The sequence below is a fragment of the Ailuropoda melanoleuca genome, chromosome X (assembly GCF_002007445.2).
Source record: "Ailuropoda melanoleuca isolate Jingjing chromosome X, ASM200744v2, whole genome shotgun sequence".
NCBI classification, from domain to species: domain Eukaryota; kingdom Metazoa; phylum Chordata; class Mammalia; order Carnivora; family Ursidae; genus Ailuropoda; species Ailuropoda melanoleuca.
The window spans coordinates 52,513,442-52,535,509 of NC_048238.1; the positions used below are offsets into that span (position 1 = coordinate 52,513,442).

The 22,068-nt window shown below is 50.6% G+C and overlaps 3 protein-coding genes across 6 annotated transcripts; 1 reads left to right on the forward strand and 2 right to left on the reverse strand.

The window, feature by feature from the left end:
- Positions 1-5,389: 5,389 nt before the first annotated feature.
- FOXO4 (forkhead box O4) lies at positions 5,390-12,668 on the forward strand. The gene is made up of 3 exons (XM_002929058.3): positions 5,390-6,292; positions 9,790-10,849; positions 11,181-12,668. Exons 1-3 carry the CDS (start codon positions 5,840-5,842, stop codon positions 11,186-11,188), a joined length of 1,521 nt encoding a protein of 506 aa, XP_002929104.1. The 5' UTR covers positions 5,390-5,839; the 3' UTR covers positions 11,189-12,668.
- CXHXorf65 (chromosome X CXorf65 homolog) lies at positions 11,807-15,686 on the reverse strand. 2 transcript variants are annotated; one of them, XM_011237038.3, is made up of 6 exons: positions 15,172-15,686; positions 14,962-15,048; positions 14,625-14,759; positions 14,249-14,317; positions 13,489-13,595; positions 11,807-13,259 (listed from the first exon to the last, which is right to left on the reverse strand). In XM_011237038.3, exons 1-6 carry the CDS (start codon positions 15,194-15,196, stop codon positions 13,161-13,163), a joined length of 522 nt encoding a protein of 173 aa, XP_011235340.1. In that variant the 5' UTR covers positions 15,197-15,686; the 3' UTR covers positions 11,807-13,160. The 2 variants fall into 2 exon arrangements, with proteins under 2 accessions (XP_011235340.1, XP_002929091.2); XM_002929045.4 differs by having other exon boundaries at positions 11,807-13,262.
- A 467-nt stretch (positions 15,687-16,153) lies between these two features.
- Positions 16,154-19,857, reverse strand: IL2RG (interleukin 2 receptor subunit gamma). 3 transcript variants are annotated; one of them, XM_002929046.4, is made up of 8 exons: positions 19,695-19,857; positions 19,324-19,477; positions 18,926-19,110; positions 18,561-18,700; positions 17,982-18,144; positions 17,356-17,452; positions 17,023-17,092; positions 16,154-16,677 (listed from the first exon to the last, which is right to left on the reverse strand). In XM_002929046.4, the coding sequence occupies exons 1-8, from the start codon at positions 19,807-19,809 to the stop codon at positions 16,477-16,479; spliced, it is 1,125 nt and encodes a 374-aa protein (XP_002929092.1). In that variant the 5' UTR covers positions 19,810-19,857; the 3' UTR covers positions 16,154-16,476. The 3 variants fall into 3 exon arrangements, with proteins under 3 accessions (XP_002929092.1, XP_034505513.1, XP_034505511.1); XM_034649622.1 differs by having other exon boundaries at positions 19,672-19,808; XM_034649620.1 differs by lacking the exon at positions 19,695-19,857 and adding an exon at positions 19,589-19,616.
- Between the last annotated feature and the right edge of the window lie 2,211 nt (positions 19,858-22,068).

Sequence of the window (22,068 nt, forward strand, 5' to 3'; positions counted from 1 at the left end):
TGTACTTTTTTGGGGTGCAAAGTGCCCCCAAATCCCTTTTATAAATATAAAGCATTTTTCCCACTTTACAAGTTATACACAGTCATAATAAACTGGAAATATGTAAGAAAGTAAAAACAAGATAACCGCTGGTAACAGTTTTTGGCATTTCTTCCTATTTTTTCTCAATGTATTTTAAACAAAATTATGAGCATATAGCATGTAAAGTATTACATCCTGCTCTTTTCATGTAACTTCAAATTATAAGCATGTAAAAGATAAAACAGAACAAAATAAAATAAAATAAAATATAAGCATGTTTTCCTATACTGGAAACTCTTCTGGTTGAAAACCCCAGTAAATATCATGCCAGTAGCTCTTTCTTTCTTTCTTTCTTTCTTTCTTTCTTTCTTTCTTTCTTTCTTTCTTTCCTTTTCTTTCTTTCCTTCTTTCTTTTTTTCCAGTAGGACTTTCAAAAGTTGGAACCATTGAGGCCTGCAGGAAAGGTTAAAGATGAAGCTGGAAAGTCAGTTCAGGTGAGCCCAAAACCTAAGAGATAAAGCTCTATGGACCTTAATCCTAAGGGGAAAACGGGGGGGGGGGGGGGGNGGGGGGGGGGGGGCAGAACCGAATTGCGTAGGTGTAAAGTGTAAGATCAGGGAAGCCTGAGGCCAGAAGGGCAATCTGGGGTCTTGTACCCAGATTGGAGATCACAGGAAATAGGATTTTAAAGCTAGGACAGACGTTAGCTATCATCTAATATAATATGCTCATTTACAACTGCAGAAACCAAAGCCAGAGGAGACAAATTGACTTGTGTAGGCTCTGGAGTCAGAATGCCTGGTTTTGTTCCTCTGCTCTGCTACTTAGTAACACAGGACCATAAGTAGATGCCTTACTCTCTCCAAGTCTCAGTTTCCTCTTTGAAAGGAAAATACAGCATTTAACTTCCGTGCTTCTTGTGTGGATCAAATCAGATAATCCACATAAAGCACTTAGTACAGTACCTAACACATAAAAAAAAACCTCAATAAATGTTACTTTTTGATAGTACTCTAATTATTATCGTGAGTGAACTAGTTAGTGACAGAGCTATGACAAGGTCTCAGATCTCCTGATGCAAGTTAGTGCTCTTTTCACTGTATTGAACTAACTTTCAGGGTCCAGGAAGGACTGAAAGTTGCCTTGAACTTAGTAGGGGTAGCAGCTCAAATCTGCTTGGGGCTAAACCTGAAGACTTTAGTCTGGGGTCCACTTTATGTAAAAGCACCTAGCCCGGTTTCTGGAAAAGAGTAGGTTCTTTTTTTTTTTTTTAAGATTTAATTTATTTGACAGAGAGAGAGAGCACAAGCAGGGGGAGCTGCAGAGGAAGAGAGAGAAGCAGACTCCCCGCTGAGCAGGGAGCCTGCCACACTGCGGGGCTCTGGGCTCCATCCCAGAACCCTGGCTGGATCCCAGGACCCCAGCTCAATCGCAGGACCCCGGGATCATGACCTGAGCCGAAGGCAGACGCTTCACCAGCTGAACCATCCAGGCACCCCTAAAACAGTATGCTCTTAAGAAAGGTTTTTTGGGTTTTTTTTTAAGATTTTATTTATTTATTTGACAGAGAGAGAGACAGCCAGCGAGAGAGGGAACACAAGCAGGGGGAGTGGGAGAGGAAGAAGCAGGCTCATAGCGGAGGAGCCTGATGTGGGGCTCGATCCCGGAGCACCGGGATCACGCCCTGAGCCAAAGGCAGACGCTTAATGACTGAGCCACCCAGGCGCCCCTTAAGAAAGGTTTATTAATTGAGAAGGTTTTTAAAAACAATACAGGGTTGGGAGGGTGGTGCTGGCTTCTAAGAGAAGGACTAGAAATTTTTCACAGAGTCACATAAAGAAGGACTTAGGGAAGAGGGCTACCAAAAACTATGTACATTCCATGCATGTCTGTGAAGACCAGAGACAAGTAGAGGTGGTGCTCTCTGAGATTCCTGGAACTTTCTCATTGTCATTTTTGTTAACTCTTTCATCTTTCCTCGTAGTTACTAGCAAAAACTCCTATACAAACCCTAAGTGGGGGTTGGGTGATTTTTCAGAGCTGGGCAGGATAAGAAAAAAGTGGGGAAATACCTATCCCATTTCAAATTAATAAAGCCGATTTGACAGCAGGGTGGGGCGGTGGCTCCCAGGTGGAAAAGTGAGTGGTGGCAGTGAAGGAGGCAAGAGAGTCAGACCCCTCTAAGATCTTGAAGAGGAAAAAAAAAAACAAGTCGTGAATGGGAAGCCAGGTGAGACCATGAACTCTGGGGTTGCACCTGGGGGAAAGGCCTGCCCCCCACCCCGCCCATATCCTGCCATATATGTTCATAATTACTACAGTGGTTTTTGGGGGGCCTCCTTGTTAGTCCTCTTTCCTGACCAATGTCTTTTCTATTTTCCCAGGCTACCTTGCTAAGTCTGTCCCTTGACTGATGTATATTCTAACACTCCCACAGTAATAAGGTAAATAACCTTGACCTCTCCAGATACGTGTTTTATACTAACATAATATAATAAAAAAATTATTAAAACAAATTAAAAAATAAAAAAAGACAAAAAATAATTAAAAAATAAAGTGTGGTGTTTTTACTATTCTCACCCTCCTAAACCATCTGGTCCCATGGGTTATGGTCATTTTCGTCTTTCCAGGATTTCAAGGTATAATCTCATCTCAACACTAAAGAACCAATAAGTATTTGTTGATTGATTTCAGAGTTTATAATCTAGGTGGGGAGACAATATGCCCTCATGAAATGAAAAGCTATGCAAGCATGAGCACAAAATTAAAGAATGCAAACTGAGTTCATAGAGGTCCAAGAGACGGAAAGCAGATGAGTGATCTGTCAGTTTGGGCTAGTCAGGGAAAGCTTCCAAGAGCACCTAAATTTTGAACTTTGAATTGGAAATTTAAGGAGGTGATGGACATGAGTTGGTGGAGAGGTGGGCCTTTTGAAAGAAATGCACAAGGAAGACAATGCAAGATATCATTCAAGCCAGGACAGGTGCCTGCCCCACCCTACCATTTCCCTGTCTCAGCAGTTTTGTGTGATCTGTCACCACACCTGTTTCAATTCTAAGAGAGCTCCTTGTGACCTAGGGCCCACCAGGCGCTCTCCTGTATCAGATTCACCATTCATGCCACACTTACCACGCACTCCAGGCTGTGCTCCCGGAGGGAGAGGCATATGCAGGAAATGTTTGCAGGCATTGTAAGCCACTATGCCCCATCTCTCTAGTCTGAACCTCAGGTAGGAATACATGGTCTTCTATTTACCCTCTGCATGACAGATGGAGTACACATGCAGTTTGGAGGAGAAGGAGGCAGGAATGTGTAGCATCAAGATGGTTATGTTAATGCAAGCAGACTAATAGCACTTTGAAGGCCCAGTGTCCTGCCACCTCTGAAAAATGCCAAGTTGTATAGCTGTCCTTCCTGACAGGAGGAAGACCTTGTCATCACATAGCACATACCAAGCCACACTGCTAGGCACTATACAGACAAGTTGAATTATAGTCCCTACCCCTAGGAGTTTGCTAACAGGAAAACTGAGACAGGGCCAGACAGAAAGTACCCACGATACGTTTATTAGAAAGTTGTCAAATGTACAAATGTAATGCCATTCAATTCCTGATCCCAGTCATTCTATCAGCATTTCTCAAATGGGACCCCAGGCTAGGGATACATAAACCTTGCCTCTGTCCTCAAGGAGTTCAGTTTAGTGGAGGAGACATACATGTAAAGAAATCATTACAGTACCATACGGTCTATCCTATATAACCCAAACCTGCACAAAGTGCTTGGAAATGCAGAAAAGGGAGAAGTCCACCTAAGGGGAACAAGAAAAGCTGAATAGGACTTTTCCAAAATGAGAGACTTGGGGAGGGGATGATGAGAGGGAGGACATCCCAGGAGGTGGAGGGAAAGGTAGAAAAGGGCACAGCATTTCCGGGAAACAGTACAAAACTCCGACTGGTTGGAACTTAGTGTGCCTAGTGAAAGATGAAGCAGGAAAGGTGGGAAGTGGCCTGAACCTGAAAAGACATGTGCACCTTGCTAGAGAGTTTGAACTTTATCACACAGGCAATAGGGAAAATCAAAGGACGTCTCAAGCAGGGAGATTCTCTGGTCACATGTAACTAATATGACCCCAGTTCTCCTGCCTCCTAGCTGTGACTCTGGGAATGGCACTGAATTTCTGAGCATTCGTGTCTTCATGTATAAAACGGGATTGAGAGCAGTACCTACCTTACAGGGTTGCTTTGAGGAGTAAATGAGCTAATGTATGTAAAGCAACGAGCGCAGCGCTGGGCACATAAATGCTCCATACATTTTAGTTATTATTACCAGGAGTGTTTCTTAGAAGGGTAACTTTGTTGGCAGCATGGAACATAAACCACAGTGGGGAAAAGACTGATGGCAGGAGGTCCGATTAAGATGATATTGCAATTTAATTCAATGATAAATAAGGTCTGGAACTGGGATCTGGACGGGAGAAGTTAAAGAGATGAAAAGGCGAAAGGGAAGTCTAGCTTGGAAGACTGGGCAGATCAGGACAACTGTTTGCCAAATTCGGAGTTAAGGGTAGCCAGAGCATAGGGGTGTGGGTGCAAGAGCAGATAATGCGTTCCGTTTGGGACCTGTTGAATGAGAAGTGAAGCCGCCCAAGATGGGAACCTGTAGAATATCAGTATTTCAGGGGAGGCCAAAAGAGCCAGGGGAGAAAACTGATTGGTCAGCGATCGCACTGTCACCGTGATTTGCACACGGGGGCTTGAGGGGGGTAGAGGAGACAGTATCACCAGCATTTGTTTATGTTACACAAGCTCTTCACCCAACTCCCGAACATGCAGACAGCCTGTTTTCCAGTCCGTTCTCGGCTTCTTGCCTCTCGGCTTTCTGCTTCTTGTAGAGACCGCATTTTTTCCTCCTGCCCTCTGCTCACGGAAAGAGGGAACGGTCTAGCGCCTCTCAGCACGGTCACCTAGGCGACCCGGAGTCACACGGGAGGAGGCGGGAAGGGGGGGGGGGAAGGAGGGAAATGACTTTTAAAGAAAAGAAGAAGTCCGCGACGACCTCTAATAATTAAAGTTCCACCTCCCTATATCCTGCCACGCCGCTCTCCAGCCGCCCTTATCAGGCTCCTGGCCGCGAAGTAAGACGGGAAATGTAGTCCCCTAAGGCTGACCAGGGTGGCACGACTGAAGAACTCGGTTTCCCAACTGGCTCTCCAGGCGCGTGCGCAGATGGCTGCCCCGGCGAGTGGTAAACAGAGACGTCAGGCGGGGGCTGCTGCTCGGAGCAAAACAAAAAGGGAACCCGGGGGTGGGGGGTAAAAAAAAAAAAAAAAAAAAAAAAAAAAAAAAAAAAAAAAAAAAAAAAAAAAAGGGGGCGTGGGGGAGGGCAGTGATCCGGGTGGAGGAAATTTGGGGAGGAGTGTCCGGGGGGCAGCAACTTAAAAGGGGGAGGGAACTGCGGCTAAGGAGACGTTCGGTGATGGGAGCGCAATGTATGAGGGGATACGGTGCCTCAGGTTTAAAAGAGCAGGAAGCTGAGTGAGAGGTTGGGGAAAAAGTGTCTTCGCTAGGCGGAGGTTACAGGTGGTGTCTCGGAAAGAGCTCCGAGGCTGTCCGCTTGTAGTCGAGAAGAGGATCAGAGAACTGTGTAGAAGGGACAGCTTGGGGGCTAGCGTCCTGGGGCGAGGGGGAAGTTCGCGACTTTCTGAGGACTGGCAGGAATGTGCCTCCTGGCCCTCGGTGCTTCCCCCCTGGGGGGAGGCATCGCGAGGGACGGTGGCAGGCTCCTCTGAACGCTGAGCCGCGGAGGTCCAACTCCACGTATGGATCCAAGGAATGAGAATTCAGCCACAGAGGCTGCCGCGATCATAGACCTCGATCCCGACTTCGAACCCCAGAGCCGTCCCCGCTCCTGCACCTGGCCCCTTCCCCGACCAGAGCTCGCTACTGAGCCGTCTGAGCCGCCCGAGGTGGAGCCAGGTCTGGGAGAGAAGGTACACACGGAGGGGCACTCCGAGCCGACCCTGTTGCCCTCCCAGCTCCCAGAGCCGGCAGGGGGCCCCCAGCCCGGGATCCTGGGGGCTGTAACAGGTCCTCGGAAGGGAGGCTCCCGCCGGAATGCCTGGGGAAATCAGTCATATGCAGAACTCATCAGCCAGGCCATTGAAAGCGCCCCCGAGAAGCGACTGACACTCGCCCAGATCTATGAGTGGATGGTCCGCACTGTGCCCTACTTCAAGGACAAGGGTGACAGCAACAGCTCAGCAGGATGGAAGGTAACTATGACCGCTTTACCTGTGTCCCAATACCATCTGCCCCTGGGCCCCCTAGCCTCCTTACTGCCATTCTGGGGCCCCTTTTACGCCCCCACCCCAGAGATCAAATCATCAATAACACAAACATTTACTTAGGACATAGTATATGCCACTGCTCAGTGCTTGATGCTGGAGGATCGCAGATGAATAAGACACTGTCCTTGCCTTGGAGAAAATTGAATTCTCTGCTCACTGCTCAACACTCCCAGCACTTTGGCTTGAGCTGCCCCAGACACTTATCCCCACAGAGAAGTCTTTATCCTATGTACAGCAGGAACTGTGTGGATTCCCCACATGAACCTAGCCTTCCCTCCTCCCCCACCTCCCACCCCAACACCTTTTCTCCCATTCCTGTGGGATTACTTGGATTCCCTGCTTGCCTCTCAATACCTCAGGGTAGAGGTACTGTTCTAGAATGCCTCTACCCAAGAAGAGGGGCTAGAGTGGTATAGGTGAAAAAGGTGATATTCATGGGGTAAAGTAGCTGCTCTTATGGACCAGGAAGGAAAAAAAGGGCAATGAGCTGCTACCTGCCTCAGTGTACCCTGTAGGGCTAGGACACTCTCCCTAGTAAGGGGCTATCTAAGTCTGGGGGGCGAGGGCGGGGGGAGAGTTTTCATTTACTGTTGAGGAATAATAGTTACGAAAAAATGAGATAGGGCTTTGACTTTAGAGCACAAGGTTGGGATTCCCTTGACCTTCCATGAAGAAACTGTGAGGAAACATCTTGCCAGATTATCTGAAAACTTGTCCTGAGGAATATGGGACTCTAATCACGAAATGGGGAGCTTCAACCCCTTGGCATCTTGCACCCCCGTAGGTGGTGAGATCAGCGTTAACAAGGAAGTATAGAGAGGGTTGAATGAGCAGAGGGTCCACCCCTAGGTATAGGAGATCGAGGGATCAGATCTGCAGTATCCCTAGGAGTTGGGCTGGACAGAAAACAGGACAGCTGACTGAGACCCTTGGCACTATTTCTGGGTAGACTGCCACGCCACAGTCTCAGCTCATAAAGAGCTCCCCTCCTTGGACCCAGCCTACACAGCTGTTTTTTCTTTTCCCTTAGGTTCATTTTCCAGGGTAGAAGAAATAATCATGAGTTGTTAGTTATGTTGTGGGAGTGTAGTCCCTCCTTATAATTTACACTTATTTGCGGATTTTTAGTTTACAAAGTAGTTTTTAAGTTTTTTGTTTTACTAATCTTCACAGCAATTCTGAGATTCCACGTTTTATGTGTTGGGAAACTAAGGTATAGGAAGGTCAGGAAACTCGCCTATTATCAGTAGAGCAAGGCCTTGAACTCAGGTCTAACTAGAAATCATACCCTCTTTCTGCTAGTCCATGCTGCCAAATTCTCCTCATTGGAATGATGGCGAAGCCGAATCAGGTTGAGCTTGGGGCCTCCCAGCCTCGCATCCCCCACCCCCACCCCACTCCAAAGGGTAAGCCTGGGGCCTGAACTAGCTCTTCTGGTGATGTGCCAAGATTACTCCCACCCCACCAGGGGGTGGCACTCACTTAGAACAAGAAAGCTTTGTTTAGGTGGCTTGGGGGAACAATTAGGAGTCACACACACACACACCCCCGCTTCCAACAGGTAAGAACGATAGGTTTCTAGGGGAGCTGACCTCTCCAGGTAGGAGGTTGTACTATGTACTAGTTCTGAGGTCTAAAGAAGAGGGATTAAACAAATTGGCCTCATGGGTGTTGAGTGTAGAGAGAGGAATGGACCTTCTCAGTAGACCCAGAGCTGAAGGACGAAAAGGGGGGAAGTCACAGTGCCAGAAGTCACGGGGGCACTCAGTTACTGAGGCTGGACAGTTACTGTCCAGATGGACAAGTGTCCGTTCCTTTAAGGAACAAGGAGTACCAATGCAGCCAGGGTAGTAGCCATTACTGAAGGGTCCCAGGAAGACAAGGAGTTCTTTGGCTAAAGAACTCTGGAACAAGAAGCTACTTAAGCATCTTTCCCCAGGCAGAGGGTCTCCTTATCTGGAGCACGAGTCAGAGCCTCAGCCTCCTAGTAGCTCCAAGCCCTTCTGGGCTCCTCCCAAGTTTCTAAACACCAAAGAGCTCCATGTGGGAGGTCAAATGCCCCTAAGGTTGGAGATCTTAGGCACAAATTCCTAAGGAGAAGTAGGGGAAAGGAGGTAGGACAGAGAAGGGAGGTGGGGGGGGCACAAAAGGATGGTGTAACTAGCCTGGGGCAACCAGTAGAAAGAAGCTGCTCTGGGGGCTCAAGAAGCTGCCAATCTCAGCTCCCTGGGCCCCTGGGAAAAAAAAAACTTATCTCTAGCAGAATATCTGCAATGAGGGAGGAAGGGAGAACAGGGGGAGGGAAGGAGGGAGGGAGAATGTCGAGCTTCCAATACCCAAGGCGCTCGGAAGCTGATAGAGCCTGAAGGGGAGGCTCACTCTTGTCACCCGAGGGCCACCCACCAATAAGGCAACAAGGTGCTGATTATGTACTGGGAGCTTGGCACTCCGAGGGGGTGCCGTCCAGGGCTTCCTGACTGGACAGAGTGATCTGTGCCATGGGCGCTGATACCCGAGGAGACTAATGACATGAAATTGTAAATAATACAATATAAGTTGGGTAAGATTGTGTGGAGCAGATTAAAAATACCATACTATAGAGAGATTTGGCTGCAGAAGTCAAGCAACCACTTAATAGAAGAGAGGGGACTTATGCTTGGTCTTGAGGAACCGGCAGAATTTACAGAAGGGGGATCCTTCCTAGGATAAGGAGAGAAGGAGAAGGGAACGTGCCGTGTGTATCTGAGGCCCAGCGAGGAGCCTGGCCTTAATGTAGTTGAGCACGGCTGCCCAAGGACTGGGAGGAATCAAGGCATCTTCAAATGGTATGGAGAGCTGGGGCTCAAATGCCCCATAGGGGGTAGAGCTCCTGCTCTGCTGAGGTTCCAGTCCCTCAGCCTATTCAGAGAACTGGCTCAAGATCGGGTGGGTCAGTCTTGGGCTGGTGGACGCCCCTGTCCCGTAAACTCCAGCCAAGCCTACACTCAAGGAAGGAGATTGGAGCCATGGAATTCTTTCCCACCTAATCCTAGTTCTTGCTGAATCGGGAGTACGTCTCCCCAGTAAATGCCCAGCAGCACCAGACAGCCCCCCAGAGACCTGGGAGGAGTGCAGCCCTGTGAGCTTTTCCAGAGCGGGCCCAGTGCCCTCAGCAGTAGGTTGTTATCAGCTTGTGTCCTGGGCCCTTGTGCAGAGAAGTCTGGAACAGTAGAGGCTGAGCATCTCATCTTTGGGTGGGAGCTGTGTACGCCTCCCCCAATCCCCACCCCTACCTTTGCCTGTTTTCCCCGGGGTTTGATAGCTCTGGGTTTTTAGGAATGCCCCTGTTTTATCCCAGCGTCCTTCGAGGCGGGGGTCTGCTGGCCACTGGCCTCCCCTACGCATACCTTATGCCCCTTTCCCACTGCCTCTGCCCCCTCTAGAACTCCATCCGCCACAACCTGTCCCTGCACAGCAAGTTCATCAAGGTTCACAACGAGGCTACCGGCAAGAGCTCTTGGTGGATGCTGAATCCTGAAGGAGGCAAGAGCGGCAAGGCTCCCCGCCGCCGGGCAGCCTCCATGGATAGCAGCAGTAAGCTGCTTCGGGGCCGCAGCAAGGCCCCCAAGAAGAAACCTGCTGTGCTGCCAGCTCCACCCGAAGGTGCCACTCCAACGAGCCCCGTCGGCCACTTCGCCAAGTGGCCGGGCAGCCCTTGCTCGCGAAACCGTGAAGAAGCTGATGTGTGGACCACCTTCCGTCCACGAAGCAGTTCAAATGCCAGCACTGTCAGCACTCGGCACTCCCCCATGAGGCCAGAGTCCGAGGTGCTGGCTGAGGAGGAGATGCCAGCCTCAGTGAGCAGCTTCGCAGGGGGTGTCCCTCCCACCCTAAACGAAGATCTCGAGCTGTTAGATGGGCTCAATCTCACATCGTCCCATTCCCTGCTCTCTCGGAGTAGTCTCTCTGGCTTCTCTTTGCAGCATCCTGGGGTCACGGGTCCCTTACACACCTACAACACCTCTCTCTTCAGCCCAGCAGAGGGGCCCCTGGCAGCAGGAGAAGGGTGCTTCGCAAGCTCCCAGTCTCTGGAGGCCCTGCTCACCTCCGATACGCCACCACCCCCTGCTGATGTGCTCATGACCCAGGTAGACCCCATTCTGTCCCAGGCTCCAACACTTCTGTTGCTGGGGGGGCTACCTTCCTCCAGTAAGCTAGCGACAGGAGTCGGCCTCTGTCCTAAGCCGCTAGAGGCCCCAGGCCCCAGTGGTCTGGTTCCCACTCTTTCTATGCTAGCACCACCTCCGGTCATGGCAGGGGCTCCCATCCCCAAACTCCTGGGGGCTCCTGTGCTCACACCTGGTACTGAAGCGGCAAGCCAAGACCGAATGCCTCAGGATCTGGATCTTGACATGTATATGGAGAACCTGGAGTGTGACGTGGATAACATCATCAGCGACCTCATGGATGGGGGCGAGGGACTGGACTTCAATTTCGAGCCAGGTAGGACACCTCTTCGTCCATGGTAGCATCTCACAACCTACAGCCACTCCTGAGTGCCCAGCTAGTGCCATGATCTGAGCAAGAGGGAGCTTTAGAACAGAGGGTGGCTGGAGCCCCTGGGGAATGGGAGCGAGGGTGTCATATTAGAGGGGCAAGCTTTCCCATGGGACCTCCAGGCCCCTCAGCAATGCCCGCCCCTCACAGCAGCACAGGAGCAGTAAGGGGAAGGACTGTCTCTATTTTTTTTGGGGGGGGCATGGACCTTAATGGCAGAAAGTTGTCATGCCCCAGATGAGCCTCTTACCTTGCCTTCCATTTCTTCTTCCCACAGATCCCTGAGCCATGGCTGGAAGCTTTGTCCCCTGCTTCAGCGGTGGAGCCAGGCGTGCCCATATCCACTCTTTACCCTTGACCCCTCCCTGGGAATTTGGGACCCTGCTTTAGAGCTAGGGTGGGGTCTGCTCACACGGTGTTGAGGAAATTATAAAGACAAAGCTGCCCCATATGGGAACTATGGAAGGAGGGAGGGAAAGGGGTGGGGGAAAGGGAAAGGGTTTCTTCTCACTGTGCCAATTAGGGGGTGAGGCCCCCTCTTGGGAGCCATCCTTGGCTCCCTCCATTCCCACCCCCTAGGTTTTACAGCAGGGGTGGGCAATGCTGTTGGAAATGTGAAGTCACCAGTGGCCTTACCCCTGCCTTTGGGAGCAGGATCTTTTGTAGTCTTATCTGAGCTGGTCCAGGCTAGCTTGAGCCTGGGATTTTTATGCAGTGGCCCCCTAGGCCAGTGGGGTGGGGTGGGGTGGGGTAGTAGGGACCTGGAAGGGCCAAGGTCTGAGCACTGGAGGGGCTCACCAGGCCAAATCACCCTTGGAAGGCTGCAGATAACAGAAAAGCTTTTTATAAACTTTAAAAGAAATATAAACACAAATATAGAGATTTTTAACAGTGGCAAGGTGCTAGTGATGGGGAGAACGCTTTTTTTTCTTTCTGAAGGCTTTGTCATAGTGACATGATGCAAACACTACAGACATTACTTGGGGAAACATGGGAAGTGGGGGAGAGAGTGCTCCAGGCCGCCAGAGAGCAGGGGACAGGAGAGCCACAGCAGAGAACAGTACTGAGCAAGGGAAAAGCTCTGCTGTCAAGATGTCTTGAACAAGGTCTGCTCAGACCTAGCTTAGAGTTTCGCTCTGGAAAAGGCTAAGCCGGGCCCCCTTGTTCACCTTGTGTCTGGGAGTGTGTGGTATTGGGGGTGCAGCCACACTCTCCCAGGACTCACCGCGGGGTTAGCACTATGGTGGGAGAGTGCATCGAAGGCCTGGAATTAGTTTGTGGCCTGGAAGGGGGTGGGAGGGGATGGGGGAGAAGAGGAGGGAAGGATTTAGGGTGGTAAAGTTAGGCACAGAGACCTCCCTGTTCCAGGCCCCTGACAGCTGTCCCTGCCCTTCTTCCCCTTGCCTGACTACAGGGGTTATGTGGAAGCGTGTGTGGTGGCAGGCAGGGGGGAGGGGTGGAACAGGGAAGGGGGAGCTGAGGAGCTTGGCCGAGGGTCTGGGAAATGAGCAGGGATGGAGGGGAATGTGGATCAGGTTTACTAGCACCTGCCAGGGTGGCCATCTGGGGCTCCTTCTCCACCCCAGCCCCCAAAGCAGCACCTCCCCCAGTCCCCTTTGCATTGTCCCCTCCCCCGCCCCTGCTGTGGGTTCCCATCATTTCCTGTGTCAGCGCCTGGCCTACCCAGATTGTATCATGTGCTAGATTGGAGTGGGGAAGTGTGTCAAATCAATAAATGAATAAATTCAATAAATGCCTATAACCAGCTCTGGTTTCTGCTGCCTTGCTTAGTCCCTCGGATAAGGGGGAGGGAGGGAGGGAAGGCAGAGGACTGGCGGGAGGGACTACTCAGAAGTGGAGAGGTGGGGGGTGGGGGAATTTCAGCAGGGGGAGTTGGTGGATCACAGTTGGGGAAGGGAAGATGCCAGTCCGTCACCGAACCCCAGCAGTAGTGGGCGGGCTGTGATAGGCCTCTCAAGAGGAGGTAGTCTGGTTGGAGTAGACCCCACCCCCTACTCTGTCCCTCAAAGGCTCATTGTACCAGACTTTACAGTCTTGCCTCACCCCCACCCATGTGCTCACCCCAACCCTCTCCTGCCACTCCTACCCACCCTCCGAGCCTCCATGGTGCCTGGGGCACACTTAAGCCTTGGTGCAGATATTGGGAGAAGGAGTCTTTCTTGAAGAAGGGACCTCCTGTTGAATTCCAGTAATTTCATACCTCGTATTACTGCTCTCACTTGGTCACTTTATTTAGTTAGCGACGTTTATCCCTTCTACCGAGAATGTCCACTTTAGTCTTAAACGTCAGACGCTTGCGAGTAGGCCTCTCTTCATCTGATCTTCCCTTTGATTTCTGCTGGAAAGGAAAGGCTCCATAAGTAGATAAAGAAGCCAGGGCAGGAAAGCCTTCTAAAAACTAGGGCCAGCGGCAGGCCAAGATAGGTTGGAGGCAGGTCTTGGGCATGGATGTTGGATTTGGAAAGGAAAGTCATCCCGGGAGGGGAGGGCAGGGTGCAGGAGCCTTGGGTTGGCTGGTACGGAGGGGGGGGGTGCAGGGACAGACCACATTTGGGGAGTCTTACTGGGAGATTCACGGAGGGTTCAATTGTAACAACTTTCTTGACTTCTTGGCTTCTAAGCAATTTCACTCGGTTTCTCTCCAGGGTGTCACATTGTGTGCGTAAGGCATCTGAGAACCAGGAAAAGGCACCCCCACCTCTGAGGACTAGAGACCTTGCCTAACCATCCTATCCCTCCCCTCAGTCCAGAGATCACTTGGAGTAACGGCCCAAAGCTAGTCTGAGGAGTGATCTGAAGGTGCCTACGTTTTGCTCTTTTCAGTGGAAATTGGGACATCAAGTCTCCAAGAGAAAAGGATGAAGGGAAAGATGGAAATGATGGGGTGGTGATAGGGAGATTATAACAAGACAGTGCCCGAGGGGCACCTGGGTGGCTCGGTCTGAGCCTGTGGCTCAGGTCATGATCCCAGGGTGCTGGGATCAAGCCCTGCATCAGGCTCCTTGCTCAGCAGGGAGCCTGCTTCTCCCTCTCTCTCTACTGCTCCCCCTGCTTGTGCTCTCTCCCTCTGTCAAATAAATAAATAAAATCTTAAAAAAAAAAAAAAGACAGTGCCCGAGAAATGGGGGTGAGGAGTAGGGGCGAGTGACACATGCCTCTCCAGCCTTTTTGATCAAAACATCCATCCTAAAGTGGACCTAGGCTGTATACCCCTAGGAATTACACTATTATTACACTATTCTCAGTCCATATAGAGAATGTACTCTATCACCCGGCTATGTACGGTCCTCTCCACATTCCTCTTTCCTCTATCATGCTCCTTACCAATTAGCTCAGGTTCTGGATTCTTCAGGAGAGGCACAAAAGCTTTGTAGGCATTCTCCAGTCGGGTTCCTGAAAACATAGCAGTGTGCTATCCCCAGCCCCTATCACCCCATCTCCACCCTTTCCAAAGCCCAAGGTTTCAGGAACCTAACACTCCATGCTACTATGAGCTGATGTACCTGATTTCCTCCCCTCAGGTCCAACCCTAGGATCAGGTGGGGGGCGTAATATGCGTATACCTACCCTATTGTCATAGAGACAGTGCTCTTTCTTAGGCTGACTGGAGATGGTCAATTTGGACCTGGCTGAGGGTCAAGGTTCACAATCCATTTTGAGGGCCCTGCCCTATCTTTCAGGAATGCTCCCAAGCCTCTACCTGGTGCTCCACGTTCCACCTTACAAATGTAGTAGGTGTCTCGAGCAGTAAGGAATTTGCTGGCATAGTCTTCAGGGGTCTTTGTCAGGAAAAGCAACTTCATTGTCCCTGATTCATCACACAAATCGATGGTGTCTGGAGGGAGGCCACAGGGTAATTGGGGCAGCTGAGGAAGGAGAGTGGGAGCAAAAAGGGCAGTGATCCTATCCTGAGTGGGCTGGAGGAAGCTGTTGGATTCAAAGAGCTCTCTTCTTGCCAGTCGAAGGGACTGGGGGCTGGAAACGACCCCGCCGACTTCTAACCCTTGGCCATTAGTCCCCTCCCCCCAACTCCTCACCTGTTTTAGGCAACCCTACTTTACTGCGGGTGTAATGCAGCAACCGAACGACAGAGCAATTGGTATTGACCAGAAACTGCTGATCATCTGAGAAGACATGGGATGGGGCATGTGGCCCTTCTCTAGTTCTACCATCCCTATGACCCCCTCCCACTGCCCTCAAACCTCCCCAGCCCTACATACAGACTCCAGCTCTGTGATGCCCCTCACCTCCATGTTTGATGAAAATGAACATGCTCTCAAGATCTCCTCACTCTTCAGATAGAGGCCTGATGAGTCATTCAGAAGGAGAGTGTTCTAGAGATCCTGGGAGGGGGGCAAGTGGGCCCATAGGGTTGGGGGTCTGGAGAGGTCGGTGGATCTCATAGGCTGCAGAGGCCCAGACTGGGCAGACAGGAGAGAGCTCTTGGCAGTTGTGAATAACCAACATCCCTGGGGCGGGGCCTGAGGCTGCAGTTGAGGGATTATGAGGTCGGAAGTGCTACATGTGGCAGAAGGTAGAGTAAGGATAGGGAGAGAAGAACCTGGGTGGGGTCTATGAAAGATTTGCTGGGGATGGGGGCAGCACGGTAAATCTAATTCTAAAATGCATACTGCGCGGCGCCTGGGTGACTCAGTCGGTTAAGCACCTGACTCTTGGTTTCGGCTCAGGTCGTGATCTCAGGGTTCTGGGGTCAAGCCCTGCATGTCGAGCTCCTCCACGCTCAGTGCGGAGTCTACTTGTCATCTCCCTCTGCTCCTCCCCCACCCAGTAAATAAATAAAATCTTTTAAAAAATAAAATAAGGGGCACATGGGTGGCTCAGTCAGTTGGGGGTCTGCCTTGGGCTCAGGTCATGATCCTGGGGGCCTGGGATCATGGGCTTCCTGCTCAGCGGGGAGCCTGCTTCTCCCTCTCCCTCTGCCATTCCCCCTGCTTGTGCTCTCTGGCTCCCTCTATCTCTCTGTCAAATAAATAAATAAAATATTTTAAAATTAATTAATTAATTAACAAAATAAAATAAAATACAGTGCATGCTGGTAGGAGAGCAGTACACCTAGAGAAAAGTCAAGTTTCTCAAACGCTGCTCTTTTCTAGTTAATTTGTGGTACTACTGCTTCCACATACTCCCTTTTCCTACTGCCAGCACCATGCCTCCCACCCTCCTTGCACCCCACGTTTCCCTTGCTCCCCACCCCAACAACAGACATTCTTGATGATTATCAACAGAAGCTTTATTTCTCATTGCTTGGAGCATAACTGAAGGGTAGATGGAAAGAGGGAGGGAAGGACGGAGGGACTTCAGGAGAAAGAATCCTGCTTGGAGGCGGGGCTGGATTGGGGAAGACGAGGCTCATGTGCAGGACAAAGGGGCAGTTGGACATAGGAGATATTAAATGGGGGGAGGGGGAGGCAAGTTATAGGGGTCATAAAATTCAGAATTAGCCACAGGGGGGCGAGGTGAGCATTGGACCCAGGCTGGTTAGAGGAGGGGAAGTTAGTACAACTTAAGGACTACAGGACTCTGGGGTTCTGTCAGGGTATCAGGGCTCCAGTTTCAGGTTTCAGGGTGTAACATGGGGGAGCCCAGTAAGGGCTATGCTGGCTGCAGGGGGAGCCCCCAGGCCCCTCCCCTGGAGCCCCTCCTTTTGGGGGAATCTCACTGACGTGGCAGAGCCATTCATTGTAGTCTGGCTGCAGACTCTCCGCCAGTCCCTTAGACACTCCACTCCAGGCCTAAAGACAGATATCTCCAGGTCAGGGCTCAATTAGGGGCAGGGAGTAAAAGACCCAGGCTCTGTACCAAGGGAGCTCTTACAAGGTCTTCAACTACTGTGATTACCGAAGGGACACACAGGCTCCCGGGGCCCCCAATATCACTGTTACCATCTGCCCCACCCAATCTATATAATCAGTTCTTCTGTGTGTTTCTCTCCATGTAGCCCATCCCCCAGCTGGCCAGCCAAATCCTGACAGTGCAGGCCCCCTCCCCTCCCCTTTGCCCCCCATACTCTGTCTGACTTGCTGGCTCAGGCAGTCAGGAGCTGACAAACTGCTGTCTGCCTATGACAATGTTCTCACCGAAAAGTTCCCGTGGTATTCAGTAACCAGATCCTCTAGGTTCTTGAGGGTAGGAATTCGGGGCATCACCCTGACGGAGGAGAAAGAGGAGAAAGAGGGAGCAGAAGCACATCAGTTACGCTCTTTTATTGCCCTTCTCCCAGTTCTCCCAGATGGAATGAAGGAATTCTGTGTTCTCTGTGCCTGCAGCTTCCTTCCGTCACCATGCCCCCTTGAGTGATCCCTCGTTCCTTACTGTCCTGCTGTCTACTCCTGGAGACCCTGGGATAATCCTCCTCTACTATTTCTTCCCAGCCACCCCACCTCATTTTCCTGGGATATCTGAAATCTCACCGTTCCAGCAAGTAGTACCCACAGATAAGGCAAATAATCAATCCCATGAAGCCAAGGGGGATAAGCACAGCTTCCGATGCAAACAACAAAGGATTCTCTACAAAAAAAAGAAGAAAGAGAGTCCTCGAATCTGTAGTGCCCCAACTTTGGTGCCAGGCATGGTGCTAGACACTTTCCATATCCTTAATCCTCACAACTCCTGAGAGTGGGCGGGGGGCAATCATTATCTCCATTTTACAGATGAAGAAACAGAATCAAAGAGGTTAGCGATGTGCCCGAGGTCAAAGAGGGAGTAAGTAGCCTAGCCGGGTTTAAAACCCTCCATCTGTCTGGCTCCAAAGCCATCTTCACCATGTCGGCTTTCCGGGAATGCTGTAAAGGAATCTTAAACATTCTATATCCCCTCTGTCTCCTTCTCGACAACCCCCCCTCAACTCTAACAACATACTGGCCCTACCCTACATAGAAAAGACCTGCGACCTGGGGGTTAAGGTTGAACAGTGAGGGGAGATGGGCCACCAAGTTTGGGGGGCTCAGGGTAGAGAGGTAGAGCAAAAGAGAGTGATGCTGGAAAGGGTTGGGGTGCCGGGTTCATGGGTCGTGGTGAGGCCTTAGGCCCTTTTTACCCTTGGAAGTATTGCTGCCCCAGTGGATGGGGTGGCTCCATTCACTCCAACGCTGAGCGCTTCCACAGAGTGGGTTATAGCGGCTCCGGACACGGAATGTGTAGAATTTCTGCCCATCCACGCTAGGCAGAGAAAAGCTATTTCGGTGGTCCACGGATTGTTCCTTGGGGAGAAAGAGGGTGAGGGAGAGATGGGTGTCTCAAAAAGAAGGGAGAATTAAAACTGCTGCCCCTCCCCCCATGTCATCCAGTTCTTCCCAGCTCTTCAAGCCTCCTCTCTCAAGTCACACTGCTCCCTTCACTGACTACAACCTAAAGCCTCCTCGCCAGATCTCTTTGAAGGCTCCCTTTTGTTTACTTGCCTCTCAGGTATTGGGAAAAGTATGGGTAGGGAAATGTTAACGGAAAGTCACTGGTGATGTTAGGGAAAGGAGCTGGATGAGGGAGGGCAGAGACAGAGCAGAGGAACCGGGAGGAAGGGAACAGGAGCTTGAGATCAGGCCCTCCTACTTGGCTGATTGAATCCTTTATCCGTGTTTGCCTGGCCTTAGCTGCTACAGTCATGACCCCGGTCACTCACAGTCCAGCTGCGGTCCCAGTCACTCCGGTACTGCACGAGGTGCTCCAAACAGTGGTCCAAGTGTCTGTTGCTCCAGCTCAGTTCTAGCTGGGATTCGCTCAGGTTGCGAAGGGTTAGGTTCTCCGGAGCCCAGGGGATCACTGGAGAGATGTGTGTGTGTGTGTGTGGTCATTCCCCTGGCCTAGACAAGTTAGGATCCTGAAGGTAGTGCCCCTGATCCCTCCGCCCCTCCCTCTCCCGATCCCTCACCTCCTCCTTCACCTCCTCCTTCCTGCCTACGTACCCTTAGGGTGAAAGAACACCATTCCATATACTCCCGTGCCCCACGATATATCCCTGGACTCTTGGCACCCTTTCCAAATTACCCAGATTCTGCAGTTTTAGCATCTGTATGGACTGCCTCCTGGGTTCCCGTGGGTCCTGGAGCTGGACAACAAATGTTTCGTAGAGATGGATCTCCTCCTTTTGCAGCCAACAGCCAGCAGTGGTCTCTCCAGAAAATAGATAGTGGCCACACTCCTGGACTTTGTCATCCTTGGAGTTCTTGTACCTAGAGAAGGGTTGGGAGGAAGAGGAACGGTGGCATAAACTTGGGTACTAGGGATACCACAGCCCAGCCTCATCTCCTTTGAACTGACCCCATGAGAAACTGGTGGGGAGGCTCAGACGCTGGCTATCCTCTTTCTTGGTCCCCATGAACTCCCTCACACCCAGCCCACCCCCCGCTTACTCCCTTGTGCTGTCCCCTCCTCCCTTCTCATACCAGTAGTTCAGAGTCAGGTTGATGGGCTGGGGCTCAGAGCTGCTGTTCCAAGTGCAATTCATGTACTCAACATTGAACACAAAACACTGGACCTCTGGGAGGGGCAGGGTGGAAACGCTGAGGGTCCCAGGGGGTGTAGCGGTCAGGAAGAAATCTAGGTTGGAGAGAAGACGAAGAGGGGGAGGGGAAGATCAGAACTGATGGTCAGAAGAAGAAGCAGCATGAGGCAGAGAACCTCCCCTTTCCTTCTCCACAATACTCTTACATTGTGCCCGCATCCTTCTAATGCCCAGTGGCAGGTTCGAGATTTCTGTGCTGCCCCTTCCCACAGGCTCCCCTCTCACCAACCCCTTCAGTCCCACGTTTCCCACCAGCTGTGACGTCTTCATTCCCATTGGGCATGGGGACCGTGGAGTTCAGCCCCACCCCCAGCAGAGGCAGCTGCAGGAATAAGAGGGATCTGAGTGGCAATGGTGGCTTCAACATGGCGCTTGCTCTTCGTTCCCTGGGTGTAGACTGTCAGGAACCTGGGCCCCTCACCCATTACCCCTCCCCACCCACACATTTCCTTCTGTCATAGCTTCCGGTGGAAAGAACCTTAGAAACCAGGGCTTTACAGAGGGTGTGGCAAATGTGTGCTCTGACACAGGCTAAATCCTCTGGGAGATTAAGTGTTAATTTCATCTGTAGGTGTAATACCACCACTGTAAAGTGCTGTTAAGTGGAGACCGAGGCTGGGCACACGATACTGTCACAGTCTCAAGAATCCTCAGACCACCCAGATCCTGGGAAGGATCTGTTCGCTGCCGCCACCACCACCACTCGCAACCAACCACCTTCTCATCTAAGTCGTTTTATCCTGTGGAGTGGAGGGTCTGGACCTCCCTCCCCATCCTGTGCTGTGCTCCTTCGTGGGCTCAGTCACCCTGAAACCTCTCTCAAAGCCCTACTGTCTTGGGTGGAAAGTACAGTCTTGACTCCTGTGGGCACACCTACAGCTGTCTTTCTTCTGACCAGATCCAAGCCAGAATATCCACCCTTAGCTGCTGCCTAAGCGGGGTCCCTGTTGAAACTGGTAAGGAGGTCTGACTTAGAAGTAGATTCTGGAAATGGAGGAACAACAATACTGGCTTCAAACTCCACGTCTTCCCCTAAATCTGCTTCTCTTCCTGTGTTCCCTATCTCGGTTAATGTATCATCACCCTCTCAGTCGCCCAGACTTGAAACCTCAAAGTCATCATCAATTCCTCCCTTTCTCTCATTCCTGAGAATCCAATCAGCTCTACGTCTGTGGTGTTTCTCTCAGCAGTGTCCTCCTTTCCAGGAGCACAGCCACTGTGCTAAATCAGCCTTTCATTCCCTCTGATCATGATTATTCCTCAAACCCACGAACTGGCCTTTCTTTCTTTCTTTTCTTCTTTCTTTCATTTGTTCTTTATTTCTTTCTTTCTAGAGATGGGTGGTGCAGAGAGAGAATTTTAAGCAGGCTGTACCCCCAGCACAGAGTCCCCCAAGGGGCTCAATCTCATGATCCTGAGATCATGACCTGAGCCAAAATCAAGAGTCAGAGGCTTAACTGACTGAGCCACCCGTCCCGGGCCTTTCTTTCTTTCTTTCAAATATTTTATTTATTTATTTGAGAGAGAGAGAGAGGGAAAGCAAGGGGGGGTTGTTGGAGAGGGGGAAAGGGCAGAGGGAGGAGAAGAAGACTCCCTGCTGAGCGGAGGCCTGACTCTGGGGCTCAATCCCAGGACCCTGAGATCAAGACCTGAGATGTGGGGTTCAATCCCAGGACGCTGAGATCAAGACCTGAGCAGACGCTTAACCTACCAAGCCACCCAGGAGCCCCTGGCTTTCCTTGCTAAAGGCCCCTGCTCTCTAACCTGTTCTTCATCTTATTGCCAGACTTATCTTCCCCCAAACACAGAGCTGACTGGAGACATTTTGTAGAAATTGTTTATTCGGCAAACATTTATTGAGCCTTAAATATGTGCCAGGAGCTGTGCTTATGTTCTAACCCACCCTAATGTTCCGTGGGCTATAATTCCTTAGGGTTAGCTCAAATGTTACCTCCTCCAGTATGTTTTCCTCTCCCCAATCAGAATTAATTTATCTTCCCATTGCAATTCAATAGCATTTTGTTAGTGTTATTTTTGCTATTTGCTAATTTTATTAGTTTTTTATTTGTCATTATCTGTTACTTTTATTATAGCACTTCATCTTTTCTCTGAAGAGCAATGCCATCACAGAAAGGGTACCGGCCCAAGAGTCCCGAAAAAAATCTTAGCCTCAGCTCCGTTTCTCCCTACCTGCATGACATCTGGCAAGTGAACTTTCGCTCTTTGAAAATCAGCTTCCTCATCCACAAAATGAAGATAATTATAATCTCTAACTCAAGGGGCTGTTTGCAGGTTAAAAGAGATGATATCTGAAAAGCATCTGACACTTAGCAGTGCCTGTTTCTCAAGCTGGAGTTCATGGACACTTAGGGGATACATTGTTGACCTTTACGGGCTCTAAGAATTTCCCTGGAAAGTATGTAACATTTTGTTTGCCTCTGTAACTTTTCTGGGAAGGCCCATAGCGCGCATCAGCATCTTAAAGGGGTTGTGAGTCAAAAAAGGTTAAGAACCTCAATGCCAGACCATAAAGACCTTGAGGGATTAGCGCTGGCCTTTCAGGGGTTTAATAGGTGCTTTCTTATGCAGACAGTTTCTAATCTTCACAATAGCCCTTTGAAGGAAG

Bases quoted from the DNA above. Each gene is read 5' to 3' on its own strand.
- FOXO4 (XM_002929058.3), top strand. From the start codon at position 5,840: ATGGATCCAAGGAATGAGAATTCAGCCACAGAGGCTGCCGCGATCATA. The intron at 6,293-9,789 runs GTAACTATGACC...TGCCCCCTCTAG, and splicing joins ACAGCTCAGCAGGATGGAAG to AACTCCATCCGCCACAACCT.
- CXHXorf65 (XM_002929045.4), bottom strand. From the start codon at position 15,196: ATGTTCATTTTCATCAAACATGGAG. The intron at 15,049-15,171 runs GTGAGGGGCATC...ATGTCTTCTCAG, and splicing joins CATTTTCATCAAACATGGAG to ATGATCAGCAGTTTCTGGTC. The intron at 14,318-14,624 runs GTAGAGGCTTGG...CTATGTTTTCAG, and splicing joins GGTGGAACGTGGAGCACCAG to GAACCCGACTGGAGAATGCC.
- IL2RG (XM_002929046.4), bottom strand. From the start codon at position 19,809: ATGTTGAAGCCACCATTGCCACTCAGATCCCTCTTATTCCTGCAGCTG. The intron at 19,111-19,323 runs GTATGAGAAGGG...ACCCTTCTCTAG, and splicing joins AACCTGACTCTGAACTACTG to GTACAAGAACTCCAAGGATG. The intron at 17,453-17,981 runs GTAAAAAGGGCC...TTTTTTTTGTAG, and splicing joins GGGCAGCAATACTTCCAAGG to AGAATCCTTTGTTGTTTGCA.